At 46.1% G+C, this 14,944-nt stretch overlaps 1 protein-coding gene across 1 annotated transcript in view; it reads right to left on the bottom strand.

Moving 5' to 3' along the window:
- CAPN7 (calpain 7) overlaps nucleotides 1–14,944 on the bottom strand; it is a 141,326-nt gene that overhangs the window by 56,940 nt on the left and 69,442 nt on the right. The window contains exons 9-10 of the mRNA XM_029589351.1: nucleotides 6,126–6,219; nucleotides 4,686–4,832 (exon numbers count right to left, since the gene is read on the bottom strand). Of these exons, the coding sequence (XP_029445211.1) occupies nucleotides 4,686–4,832; nucleotides 6,126–6,219 (241 nt within the window). The remainder of the gene's footprint in view (nucleotides 1–4,685; nucleotides 4,833–6,125; nucleotides 6,220–14,944) is intronic.

Here is a 14,944-nt window from a genome sequence, read left to right as displayed (position 1 = left end):
CCTTCTTCTTCAAGCGTTGCCTCTCAAAAGCCATGCAGCGAGACAAAGTGATCCGCAACCTCCAAACAAACGGGGCCTTGATGAAGAAGCCCCGCCAACCCCTGAAGACGAAGGGGTGATGCTACCGACAACTGAATGAGATCTGCGAACCACGGGCGTCGCGGCCACTCTGGCACCACCAAGATCACTTCGGCCGGATGCAGCTCTATGCGTCGAAGAATCTTGCCGATCATCGGCCAAGGAGGGAACACATACAGCAATACGTCCGTCGGCCAAGGCAGAACTAACGCGTCGACTCCTTCAGCCCCTCTCTCTCTCCGACGGCTGTAAAACCTGGGCGCCTTTGCATTTTGCCATGTGGCCATGAGGTCCATATGTGGCGTCCCCCACTTTTCGCAAATGAGGTGAAACGCCTCCGGCGCCAATTCCCACTCTCCGGGATCCAGATGACGGCTGAGGAAGTCCGCCTGAACATTGTCGACTCCGGCAATGTGAGACGCCGCTATGTTGCTGAGGTTGTACTCCACCCAGGCTATCAGGAGCTGCGTCTCCTCCGCCACTAGTGGACTTCTCGTCCCCCCCTGACGGTTGATGTAAGACACCATGGTGGCATTGTCCGACAACACTCGAACCGCCTTTCCCCGCACGATCGGCAGAAAGGACTGTAGTGCCAGGCGCACCGCCATGGTCTCTAAGCGATTGATGGACCACTGAGTCTGGGCCAAGGGCCACTTGCCCTGCACTGACTTGCCCAAGCAGACCGCCCCCCAGCCGGAGAGACTGGCATCCGTGGTCACCACCGTCCAGTCGGGCACTAACAGGGACACTCCACAAGTCAAGTGGTCCGCTTCTAGCCACCAGTGAAGACTGGCCCTCGCCTGGGCCGTGAGCGGGAGTGGCAGATGAAACTCTTCGGACACTGGCTTCCATCGGGAAAGCAACGCTGATTGCAAAGGATGCAGATGAGCAAAGGCCCAGGGGACCAAAGCTAGTGTTGAAGCCATAGACCCCAAAACCATCAGGTAATCGGATACCAGCGGAAGCCGAAGAGACAACAAGCGGCGCACCTGACCCTGAAGCTTGAGGACCCTGTCCCTGGATAGAAAAACCTTGCCCCTCTTCGTGTCGAACAGGGCCCCCAGATACTCCAGAGACTGGGTGGGTACCAGATGACTCTTGCTGAGGTTGACAACCCAACCCAGGGATTGCAAGAGAGCGAGGACTCTGTTGACTGCCTGCCGACACTGAACCTCGGACTTGGCCCGAATCAACCAATCGTCCAGGTAGGGGTGTACCAGGAACCCCTCTCTTCGAAGGTGAGCCGCAACCACCACCATCACCTTCGTGAATGTCCGGGGAGCCGTGGCCAGCCCGAAGGGAAGAGCCCTGAACTGATAATGCCTGCCCAGAATACAGAACCTGAGGAACCGGTGGCAAGACGGCTGGATGGCGATGTGAAGGTACGCTTCTGTGAGGTCCAAGGAAGCCAGGAATTCGCCGGGGCGGACAGAGGCAATCACTGACCGAATTGTCTCCATTTTGAAGTGTGGGATGCGAAGGTATCTGTTTACCCCCTTCAGATCTAGAATTGGCCTTGAGGTGCCGTCCTTCTTTGGCACGATGAAGTAAATGGAATAACGACCTTGGCCGCGCTGCCCGGGCGGCACGGGGGAAATCGCCTCCAAGGCTTGCAGGCGTTGAAGGGTCCCCCTTACCGCTGCGCACTTTATGGGGCACTTGCATGGCGACACCAGGAACTTGTCTGTTGGAGTCCGTGCAAAATCTAATGCGTAACCGTGATTTATCACGCTGAGGACCCACTGATCTGACGTTATCTTGGCCCATTCCTCGGAAAACAACTGCAGCCGAGCTCCCACGTTTGGGACAAACGACTGGAGCTGAAGCGAGGGATGGACCAACCGCATCTCATTGGGAGGCCTTGGAGCCCGAGCCCCTGGGGTTCCCCCCTGACGGCCGAACCGCTTCCCTCGAAAGGACTGAGGCCATGAGGACGATCGGGAGGAACCGGAACGATAGGAAGGACCTGCGGACCTCTGGGACGTGACCTCCTGCTGCCACGGAAACGGGATCAGCTGGAGAAGGAGGATCGGGCCCTAGCCCTATCCTCAGGCAATCTGAAAGCTCTATTCTCACCAAGAGACAACATCAAATCGTCTAACTCCTTGCCAAACAATAATTTCCCTTTAAACGGCAGTACCCCGAGGTGAGCCTTGGACGAGCCATCCGCCGCCCAATTCCGGAGCCAGAGGAGCCGACGGGCCGACACTGCCGAGACCATGGATCTGGCGGAAGTACGAAGGAGGTCGTGTAGAGCATCTGCACTATATGCTATTGCCGCCTCCAGCCGATCTGCCTGCTTGGCCTCCGCCTCCGAGAGGCCTGCATTAGCCTGAAGGACCTGAGCCCAACGTAGGCTGGCCCGCATGGCGAAGTTACTACAGATGGCTGCCCGTACCCCCAACGCCGAAATTTCGAAGATCTTCTTCAGCTATACTTCCAGCTTCCTGTCCTGTATATCTTTGAGGGCCGTGGCTCCTGTAACAGGAATCGTCGACCTCTTCGTCACGGCAGACACCGCCGCATCCACCTTCGGTAGTCGGAGAAGTTCCAGCGCATCCTCTGGTAACGGGTAGAGCCTATCCATAGCCTTGCTCACCTTCAGGCCCAACTCCGGAGTGTCCCACTCCTGGAACAAGATGTCCGAAGCCGTGAACAGAAACGGGAAAGCTACCGCCGGTCCCGTGAGGCCTAGCAGTACCGGATCCATGTTTGCTGCCTGCCGGGGCACCACCGGCGGTGCCTCCACCCCCAGTTCCTGGAGGATAGCCGGGATAAGCGGGGCCATCTTTATGGAACAACCAGACCACCTTTGGATCATCTCCCTCGACGGCCGGCGTTCCTTTCCTCCCGCTCCCCGGCTGAGAAGGACCCTCGTCCGTCGCATCATCGGCCCCCCCCCGGGGGCTCCGCAGCCGGGTCATCCTCCTCCGGGGAAGTGGAGTCGGAATCCGTGTCCTGCGGAATCCCCCGCACAGGGCGCTTCCGCCTCGTTGCGCTGCCCTCAGGGCCCGCCGTGGATCTCCTCTTCCGGGATCCAGCCAACCTGCCTGATCCCTTCACCTTCCCTGGCTTTCTTTTACGCCTTTTATACTTTAAAATCTTGCGCAATAGAAGCGCAAAATCAGACGAGCAGGAGGACCCGGAGCCCGCGGATTCCCCTTCGGACCCGGCCCCATCTGGGGACCCAGCCCCCCCGGAGGCGCCCCCGAGGGTCGCTGCTGCGGAGAGAGCGCGGGAGGCAAGCCGCCATCTCCGGCTGCCTCCCGCGTGGCTTCTCTGCCTGTGGCCAAGATGGCCGCCACTCCCGCGCTAAGCGGGAACGGGTCTCCCGGGCCGTCGGCAGCAGTGGAGTCGCACGGCGGTGAACGCGACACCCGGGATCGGCCCTCCCGACTGACCCCAGACGGACCCTCGCCCCCGGCGACACAAACAGCGCAGATGCTGTTGCGGGAGAGGCGCGAGCGCGGCAGACCGAGCCCCTCGGCATCCGGCCGCGAACAGATCAACTGAAGTTAATTTAATCTAAATTAATTACAGCTCAAGCCGCGAGACGAAAACGCCCCCCCCCCCCCGAAGCAACGGAGAGCCGGTGCGAAGAAAAAGCTGCGGCGCAAAACAAAACACAGGCAACTTTTTTTTTTTTTTTTTGAAACTGCCGCTGTCCCCGGTCCTGAGGCTCCTGTTCCAGCGGGGGTGAGTGAACCAGGCTCCCTGGTGTCACCCCCCGACGCTGCTACTATGCTAGGCGGGTCCTCAACTCTAGCAGCAGCCTCAACCAGGGGGGGATGGTCCCCTCAGAACCTTCCAAACCCCCCTGGGAGGCAGGACCAGTGGGGATCTATCCTCTCAATAGAGGAAAAAACTTCTTTCTTTTTTTTTTTTTTTTTTTTAACACAAATCAAAACAACCTGGACAACCAAGAACCCAGGGAACCAGGGGCTGTGACCAAACCTGCACCATCTACTGGAGACAGAGTAAGACTGGGGGGCTGTGACAGGCAAGTGACCATATATGGCTGAGCCTGACAGATCTTGCTCTGTCTCCATCTACTGGTGCGGAGTCACAACCCAGGTGTCCTGGACTGATCCTGGTACGTACAGGGAATTGGTTTTCCTGTGACAGAGAATCACAAATGACCTTATAGGCTGGATCTACTTGGCCTATTTGGACTACTATAATCCTAAATGACACAATATACAGTGCATGATTCAATCAAACAGTGTCATGTGATACTATTTGTGACTCTTATAAACCTGGTTGTTGCAAGGGGAAGCTGGGAATAGTATGACAGCTAGACAGAAAAAGTTAAACCATTAAACAGCATTCTCTCTAATGCAGGGTACCCCTGCTTGTTCTGTTAACTTTTGGAATGATGCACAGTACAAAGAGGTTACAGCTTCTCATTAATGTAGGCTTTGTTTGATTATGGCATATAACTCATAAGAGAAAGAAAAAAATACATATAAATGTCTCTCGGACATTAAAGTGTTTTATTATAGGGAAAGACTAGGTAATTTATTTATGGTGAAGTCATCTAGCTGAAGAGATTTGTTTTTGTTCACTTAATTTCTCATTGATTGTAGTAAAAGTTTTCAAGTACTTACAGAATTTGATCCTGGGAAATCGTATCCTCCCATCACCTTCATGTATGCTTTCTCTATCAGAGACACCCACAATTCATTTTTGTTGGTAGAATAGGAGCAAAGCAGTTCTCCACTGTGATCAACAGGCAAAAAGTCATCTATTATGACCTGAATTGATGAAAGGACAGAGGAGGATCAAGTATGCATGTAAACATAAGATTTCAGTAAATAAGTCACTGGCAATAATTTGACTATATCACAAATCATAGTCCTTCAAGTCCCTGAAGACTCCTCCATCATATACAGGAATTAATGAGATTGATATTCAAAGGGTTTCTCTGGATAATTTTTCATGTTACCCAGACAAAACCCGAGATTTTAACATTTCCCCCACCTCCCCGCTAAAATTTTGTCCGGGTAACTCATTACCCACACTAAATTTAGCAGGACAAAAAGGAGGTAGTGATGAAAGCATTCTGAGGGCATGATTACATTTTAGCTGGTGAACATGGATATTTAGCACTACCTGGCTAAAAATTAGCCGGGTAAGTCTGGTTGGAAAAATATCTAGTTATCCAGATGAATGTTTCTGGGTAAATTCAGCAGAATACTTATCCAGGTATATTCCTCTGAATATCTGGATAATTTTCCCACTCATTGGCCAGCTAAATATCGACCTCTACATTACTAAACAGGCTCATATGGTCGGCAGGAAATTTATTTCTTGCTCTTGTGATGATTCCAGAAACTTTGGGATGGTGTGACGTTTCAAGCTGTTTTATGCGCCAGGATCCTCAGGGAAACTACTCAGAGAACTGTCCATTTCAAACAGAATGCAGCTTGGCAGTCCAATATAAGTTATAGTTGAGCTTTCAGCTGACATGAATTAGAACATTTTTACTCGATCATGTAAGTAATTACTGAAAAGAACCCGGATGCTCAGTGGTTACTTATAAGGGATAGTCCAACAGCACAATTTTTTAAAAGAGGCACACTAACTAAAAAGTAACATCACAGCATGATGTAAACTTGCGGTAGCCAATTATCTTTAAAAAGAAAAGGAGGGAACAGAGTTTTAAGTTCTATTAATTTCTAAACTGCCTTAATTCCTCCTTCTTCTTCAAGTGGGATGAAAGATCAACAGTGGAGATGGAAATCAGTGTTTTTTCATAGGCAGGGGACATAAGTGCTTTTCTGCAGCCTGGATACCTTCCCTCAGGAGTCTGACATTATGGAGCGCTATTAATTTCTGATATATCTCACCTAGAATAATGGTGTCTTTGCTCATTCTCAATACTGTTTGGGTCTCCAAAGTCTGGAGCTGTCCTTTATGGGCAATAAATGCTTAAGCTGTGCGCTTCCATAAAAATTCTAGACTTAGTCACTCTCAGAGGAACAGACCAAAACGCCCTGTCAGGCCAAAACACAATAGCAATACGAGAAACCATGATTATACGTCACCTTCCTGGGCACTCCATTGATGTGAAGCTTGACCATGTACTTTCCACAGGGGTTATACTCAGGCTCTCCTCTTTTATTTTGGGGATAAATAATGCTGCAGAAAGGGGGGGGGGGGAGGATGGAATATGGTTCAGAGTGCAGTATTAGAATAGTCCTTCTGCAATACTTACAAAATCCTGCCAACATAACATTTCACTTTTATAAAATCATTAAATCCATCCAATCCTGTGGATTCAATGTTGTCTCTGAAACTTCTTACATTTGCTTCATCTGCTTGTAATCACACCTGCTGAGTGATCGAGCTCACATGAGAACAAACTGCACGTGGCACGCCATCGACAGGAGCTGATCTCCAGAGGTAAGGTTTTCATGGATTCACAAGGATGACTCGTGACCCATCATGGTGCATCCCTGGAAAATATTTGCCTTTGCAGAGTCCATATAGAACTGCAACCAATATGGTACTGTTTTTATGCTTCTTTGGGAGCAATTTGTGAGTGAACGAGTACAATTAGGCTGATTACATCAATTGGATTGGGTTTTGGGGTAGCTCTGATAGGTACACAAAGTTGTTTTGTAATTATAAAAGTCTGTATAAATTGTATGATCTTATTTCACTCAGTTGCTTTATTCCCTAATGAGAGTAGGGAGTGAGATATTGCTGGGTAATAGGGATTTTTTTTTATTTTGTGTTCTGTCATATTTATAATATATTGTATTTCACTAACTGATTAAATGTTTAGGAACTGTATTTTTGATATTTTGAACAGTTTTAGAGGTTGTATGGTTTAACCTGTTGTAAGCCTCTTTAGCAATCTTTTAAAGTTGAAAAGTTAGGGAATATGTGTGAAGAAAGATATTCAAACCCTGCAAAAATAATGGATATTTATCTTTTGGAATTGAAGGTCAAATGAACAACTGGCAAGATTTGGCCATTTTGAGAATGCATTCTGCTTTGAAGTGGAACCAATGTGGTAAGAGATTGCAAGTCAGTTGTGGCTGCCTGATATTCCAGCAGGCATAATATTCTTACATTAAAGGATAGTTGGTCTTCCTATTAGAAATTTTGCGTTTTGGGGTTAAAATATCCCAGATATTTTACACTGATTGGGGCTGACATGGCTGTAGTGTATCAATTTAGTTACTAGTGTTTTATTATTTATAAAACAAACCTCTAGAGTAGGATGCATTCAACAATAAGTGGCAGCCTCAATTTGACTTCCCTGAAATTTAAACAATAATTGAATGGATCAGAGGAGGCTCTAGGGGCAAAACCAAAGACTCTTCAACAAATGGTCAATATCAATGTGATTGCTGCAAATTTGAAAAAAGTTTCAAGAAATATACATAGAAATTAAAAAAATAAATAAACACGTCACCCAGTTAGTTGATGATTTAAACCAAATACGATCATTTCTTCCCCTTCAAGATGAATTAGATTTGCCTCCAAGCAATTTTTTGCTTATCTTCAGCTCAGGCATTTTGTTGTTTCCCTATCATTTCCTGATCCTCATAATCCCTCTTGGGAGTTTCTATTGGTTTTTTAGATTTAGAAGACCTAAGCAGACACACTTGTTTCCTTCTGGTGAAAGTTTTTGCATAAGCCACAAATTATGCCGAATTTTGGGAATTTGGTGGAGGGGTTGGAATAAAGAACTGGGAACCCAATTAACTTCCACATACTATGCTAGGGGCTTCTCATGAGCCCAAACATTATCTCTCAATGTTAATCTTAAAAATTCAATTTAAATTTCTTCAATGGTTTTATATTTCATCAAAAGCAGTCAGCAGATTTGGAATCACAGACTCGGGGCACTTTAAGAAATGGAATATGGAAAGCACTCTGGGCCATCAATTTTGGCAGTGTCCTACTATCCAAAGATTTTGGAGCAATGTCCAGGGACACCTGCATAAGTTGAGCGGGGTGATGCTCCATTTGTTGGTAAACCTATATTTATGGGATGACCTGCGGAGGGTTACTTTTCCTAACAGATAAACTAAAGGGTGGTGTAGATTAACAATACTTGGGCCGATACAGAAAAACCAGCGGGAGAGCCGGCGAGCACCCACTCCCCTGGCGCGTGCCCAGGCCACTCTCCTGGGTACGTGATTCAGAAAGAAATATGCAAATGAGGGCCCGCAGTAAAAGGAGGCACTAGGGACACTACCGCATCTTTTTTGACAGAAGCGGCGGCTGTCAGCAGGTTTGACAGCAAACGCTCAATTTTACCGGCGTCTGTTCTCGAACCCGCTGACAGCCAAGGGTTTGAAAAACGGACGCCGGCAAAATTGAGCATCCGACTTCCAACCCGCAGGCAGATTTAAAATTTTTATTTAAAATTTCTTTTTATTTAAAATTTGTTTTTATTTTTGGGGCCTCCGACTTAATATCGCTATGATATTAAGTCGGTTGGTTGCGAAAATGCGCATCCAACCAGGGGCTATCAGTGCGCTCGGCCTGAGTGCACTTTACTGCATCGACCCAACTGTTAGCAAAGAAGTATATTCTGCAGAAATGGCTATCTCCTGACCCGCCTTCCTTGACACACCTGAGGAAATTAGTTCGCCAAAACCTATACACTGGAAACATATATTGAAAAAATTGAATGGTCTTGCAAAAGATGGGATTTCGTGAGAAGGTGGGAAGTTTATCTAAACTCATTGTCCCCTTATGCGAGGAGCTTGATTGTTAATGATATGCCGCATGACCATGACATGTTGAAAAATTTCCTTTTGATGGGATATGTGAACAGCACTAGTAATGTTAGCAATGTATAAGGTCAAGATATGGAACTGTGAGGGGGGAGGGGATTGGGATTAAATGGTAATGATATATTTCTTATCCTATTTGCTGTTGACCTGATGGTTCTAAGGTTTGAAATGCATTAAAAATTTTTGAATATAAAAAAACCCCAAAACCTCAAAAACAGTGAACACAGTGAAATCCTTTTATAATCTTGAATCCAATATTGTACAGTAGAAAAATATATGCTTTACTTTTGACTATACTGTATAATCTTTAACTTTATTTGATAAATTAATTCTAAGCACTGCTTATAATTTTCAGATGTATTTCAAATTTTTGGGGATATACAAGTACGATGGAATCCAAAGACATTAGATACTGGACCATTTCGATATTAATGCTTTAAAAACTTTGCCTTAAAACTTGCCAGCCCAATTTATTTAGAAAAGGTCCTGGTATCAAGGAAGAACTGCTTTTTGGGGATGATAGAAACTTCTTGCAGTTTACAAATCTTTAGAGGAACAGGTCCCAATAAATTTACAGCCACTGTACTGCGGAAATGTGAACAATGTTTAGAAATTCGGTTCATTCACAATGATCAGAGCTACACAAACTACATGCTTACAGCAAGTGTCCTGTGAGTGGGATGCTGGTGGGTGAGATATTTGAGATACCTTTTGGGGAATTACAGTAATTTTCAACCTGTCAAGTAGATTCCTAAACCATTTGTTTAGGGGAAATATTCCAATAAGGGGGATATTTCTGTGATTTAAAAAAAAAAAAGTGTTTCCCAATATGGGTTTCAAATGCATACAGAAGAGGTGAGGAACCTTCCAGCCCTCGAGGGCCACACACACTTCAGGTTTTCAGGATATCCCTAATGAATATGTATGAGAAAGATATGCAAGCAGTTAAAAACTGTGCATACAAATCTCTCTCATGCATATTCATTAGGGATATCCTGAAAACCCGACCGGTGTACAGTCTTTGAGGACTAAAGGTTCCTCAATCCTGACACACAGAGTGGCTCTTTAAGTGATGTATAGAGAATCATTTCTGACATGTCAAAGCAAGCAAACAACAGTACTATGGTCAGAGAATAAAATGACATCATACAGAACACATAAATAAGGTATGAATTTTTCCCTTCTGATATATTTGCTGATTTGTTTTTGCATGCATGCTAAAGCCATACTTTGTATGTTAACGTGTAGCCATTTGTGCGTTACCCCAAGTTGCTGATCTAGCCTGCATGACCGACATGTTGATGTGCAATTGGTTAGTGCTGGTTTCTAAGCTACCACAGGAATTTGTAAATGGGTCAAAAGATGAAATAGTATGAGCAGAATGAAAGATTAAAAGCAGGATTATTATTATTATTATTTAGGTTTTTTATATACCGGCATTCGTGAAAAAATCACATCATGCCGGTTTACATTCGAACAGGGTGTGCAAACAGTACAAACAGTACAAAACTGAATTTAGTGCAGAGGAGTTGCAGTTACATTGAAACAGGGGTACTGGAACTGGGACAAGAGAAAATACAGTAGAAGGTTAACTCATAAATTAATTATTTATAGATAAGGATAAGAAGAACTATTTGTAGATTTTTTTTCTCACTACCAAATATAAAGTGAGTTTTCATTTCTTTGTTCACCATTATATCTGCAATTCTGAGTTGATATTTTAGAACATTTAAAGCATTTACTTTAGTGAAGACACTAAAAATGTTGAATATAATTATTAATGGTAATTTCTTTACAACTTTCATGTGGATTTTGACCAGAAAGTTTGGAAACCACAGAGAGGATAAGTGATATTTCCCTCAGCTTTCTAGAAATCTACCTTTCTGTGCCTCTCTCTCAACAAATATCAAAACAAAGTTTTGTTAACTTTCAGAAGCAAAACAGTGTAAGCAAAAGATTTATAGGTTTGGCTCTTATGGTAGTGATCATATGGCCATTTAAAGAACATATGAAGTGCCATGCTGAGTCAGAGGTCCAGCATCCTGTCCCCAACCTGGCCAGTCCGGGTCACAAGTACCTGTCAGATCCCAAAAAGTTGATCTATTCATTGTATCTCTCTAACCCGTGGATAAGCGCTGGCTTTCCCAAGTCTACCTGGCTAATAGCCGTTTATGGGCTTTTCCTTCAGGGACTTGTCCAGCCCTCTTTTGAACCCTATGTTAGTTGCCTTGACCACATCCTCTGGCAACAGATTCCACAACCTGATGGCGCGCCGAGTGAAAAATAAATACTTCCTATGATTTGTTTTAAACCTGCTGGCTGCTAGTTTTATGGAATATGACCTAATCCTAGTATTTGAAAAGGTAAACATCTGTTCCCAATTACCCCACTCATGATTTTATAAAATTTCAATCATATCTCCTCCTACTTGTCTCTTCCCAAGCTAAAAAGCCCTAACATGTTTAGCCTTTCTCCACAAGGGAGTTTTTTCATCCCCTTTATCATGTGTTGCCTTCCTCTCTCTCTCTCTCTTTAGTTCACTATGTTTTGTTTTTTTAAGATGGGGTGATCAGAACTGCACACAGTAATCAAGGTGCAATCACATTATAATATTCTCAGTTCTGTTCTCTATTCATTTCCAAATAATCCCTCTATTTGCGTTTTTGATCACCACTGCACACTAAGCCAAAAATCTCAAAAGTATTAGCCACAAAGACTCCAAGGTCCTTTTCCTGGGTGATGATGCCCAATTCAGAACCAACCCACCATCGTGTACCTGTAACTGGGATTATTTTTCCCTATGTACATTACTTTGCACTTGTCCACCTTAAACTGCATCTGCTACTTGGATGCCCAGTTTCCTACTCTCACAAGGTCCTTCTGCATTCCTCACAATACAGTGCAGTTTTAACTGCTGTATCCTTTACAGCAGGGGTCGGGAACCCATGGCTCGCGAGCCAGATATGGCTCTTTTGAGGGCTGCATCTGGCTCGCAGACACGTGTCGCCATACTTCGCGGTTCCCCGCTGACCCAGCTGCTCCCCGGTCCTCCGCCGCCCGGGCTTAAAATGCTGTCAGCCCGGGCGGAACGCGGCAGGACAGCTGGAGTCAGCGGCACCGGCGTGCTCTCTTCTCCTCCCCCCCCACCCCCGCGGCCCGGAAGAGGAAGTGGAGAGCATCGGGTGCCTGCGCGGGAAGAAGAGACCACACTAGCGTGGTCTCTTCTTCCGCGCAGGCACCCGATGCTCACCACTTCCTCTTCTGGGCCGCGGGGGGGAGGAGAAGAGAGCACGCCGACTGGAGTCATCCGGGTGCCTGCGCGGGAGTCATCGGGTGCCAGCCGGGTGCCAGCGCTGGAGTCATCGGGTGCCTGCGCGGGTCTTCCCGCGCAGGCCCCCGATGCTCTCCACTTCCTCTTCCGGGCCGCGGGAAGAAGAGAGCACGCCGGTGCTCTCTTCTTCCCGCGGCCCGGAAGAGGAAGTGGAGAGCATCGGGTGCCTGCGCGGGAAGACCCGCGCAGGCACGCTAGTGTCCGACGGGAAGAAGACTGCAGCGCGGCTCGGAGGAAAATGAAAATCTTCAACCGCGGCCGATGGGACTCCGCCTTCGCCTCCGCGAGGGCTGAAAATGAAGGAGGTTAGCGTTGGGAGGTGGCTGCTGCTGCCGCGAGTTCCCGGGGGGGGGAAGGGGGAGAGAGAGAGTGAATGAGCGAGCAAGCATGTGTGTTTGAGATCCTGTGTGTGTGAGTGAGAGATTGCATGTATGTGAATGATTGAGAGCCTGTATATGTGAAAGAGAGTATGTCTGTGATTGAGATCCTGCCTGTGAGAGAGAGAGCATGAATGTAAGTTTACCATTGGGACCCTGTATGTGTAAGTTTGTAATTGAAAACATGTTTGTTTGAAAGAGTATGTGTGTATGATTGAGATCCTTTGTGTGTGAGAGAGATCATGTGTATGTATGATTAAGAGCCTGTGTGTATAAGTAAGAGAGATCATGTGTGTCTGTGTCTGATTGACAGCTGGTTTAGGTGATGGAGCATGTGAGTATGTGATTGAGAGCCTGTGTTTAAATGAGAGAGAGAGAGACCATGTGTGTCTGTGTGATTGAGAGCTGATTTAGGTGAGGGAGCATGTGAGTATGTGATTGAGAGCCTGTGTTTAAATGAGAGAGAGAGACCATGTGTGTCTGTGTGTGATTGAGAGCTGATTTAGGTGAGGGAGCATGTGAGTATGTGATTGAGAGCCTGTGTGTAAATGAGAGAAAGAGAGGACATGTTTGTAAGCATGTGAATGAGAGTCTGTGTGTGAGAGAAAAAGACAGCATGTATTTATGTGATTGAAAGCCTGTGTGTGTGTAAGCGTGAAAAGATAGACAGCATGTGTGTAAATGTGTAATTAAGAGCCTATATAAGTGAGAGAGAAAAAACATTTGTATATGTGAGTGACTGAGAGCATGTGTGTATAGGTGTGTCATTGAGAGCCAGTGTGAGAGAGAGCGCTGGTATGTGACTGAGAGAGGAGAAAGTTCCAAGCAAACCACCCCACCTCCTGCTAATTCAGAACAATCTCAGGACACCTGGATATCAAACGTTCCCAGGTATGCAGAGCAAAAAAATTTTTGTATCCTTATTATTTTTCATTACTGGATCTTTGTGTCTGCTATTTTGAAATATTTTGTTGGTATCTGGAAATGTTTTATATGAGTTTTTAATTATTGGATATTCCACTCATCAGCTGTTTCGAAATATGTTCTTTTTGTTAGTACAGTTTTACTGCTGATGATTTTATATTTCTTGATTTGTTTTATAAGGATGTGTGATGTTTCTTTTTTCCTTTGTTACACTGCATACAGAGACTCTGGCTTGTTGCAGTTTCCAATTCAGTTTTTGTCTGCATGCTTCTTGTTATGCGTTTTGGTCTCTTTATTCTATGTTAGGTGAGGGACAGCACGTGATTCAGGTGAGGTTTTCTGCTGGCGTGTAGTTTCTGTGTAGGACTCTATAGCAGCCTGACTTGGTCCGTTTTCCTAATAGGAGATGTATTGGTGTCTTAAGGCCTGGTGTAATATTTTCAGAGACTTATTGTACTTTAAAAGTGTGATCTTACATAAAATGCACACATTTACTTGTATTTAGTTTTAAACATATTGTATGGCTCTCATGGAATTACATTTTAAAATATGTGGCGTTTATGGCTCTCTCAGTCAAAAAGGTTCCTGACCCCTGCTTTACAGGTTTGTTTTTGTTAAAGATATAACATATCGCTTTAGCTGGAGGGTTCTGTTGATAAGGGTTGACTTTTCCAGTTATATTTTTGAACTACTTAAACTTTATATTGTCAATAGCAGCAATGCTATAAAAGTCAGTTACTATTAGAAAACTAAAAACGTACATAGTGAATACAGCGTTCAAGGAGATAAATGTTCTGCTCTGAATGGAGCGTCAGTGATAGTTTCTCTTTCTAAGATGGCTCCTTCATTCAAGAAATTGGTATCTAATAGGTAAGAAACTGTGGATGACCAAAAGAGTGACTAGATTTTTTTGTGGTGCATCCCTGTAGGCAAATAAGAATCCTAAAGTCAGATCTGGCTCAGAGATTCACATCCAGGTAAGAGGCTGAAACGTCTAGCATATATATGCTGAATACTAGAGATGGTTTCCTGTGACATGACATCTATACTCATTGGGGTAGATTTTAAAAGAAGCGCGATCAGCCTACTTTTGCTTGCGCATCAGACTCAAGCAAAAGTACGCTGGATTTTAGTAGATACGCGCGGAGCCGCGCGTATCCACTAAAATCCTGGATCGGCGCGCGCAAGGCTATCGATTTTGTATAGCCTGCGCGCGCCGAGCCGCGCTGCCTCCCCCCGTTCCCTCCAAGGCCGCTCCGAAATCGGAGCGGCCTCGGAGGGAACTTTCCTTTGCCCTCCCCTCACCTTACCCTCCCTTCCCCTACCTAACCCACCCACCCGGCCCTGTCTACACCCCCCCCTTACCTTTGTCGGGGGATTTACGCCTCCCGGAGGGAGACGTAAATCCCCGCGCGCCAGCGGGCCTGCTGCGCGCCGGGCCGCGACCTGGGGGCGGGTACGGAGGGCGCGGCCAC

The sequence above is a fragment of the Rhinatrema bivittatum genome, chromosome 2, assembly GCF_901001135.1.
Source record: "Rhinatrema bivittatum chromosome 2, aRhiBiv1.1, whole genome shotgun sequence".
Lineage (NCBI taxonomy): Eukaryota > Metazoa > Chordata > Amphibia > Gymnophiona > Rhinatrematidae > Rhinatrema > Rhinatrema bivittatum.
Note: the sequence above shows the minus strand (reverse complement) of the source record. Positions and strands in the feature narration are given on the sequence as shown.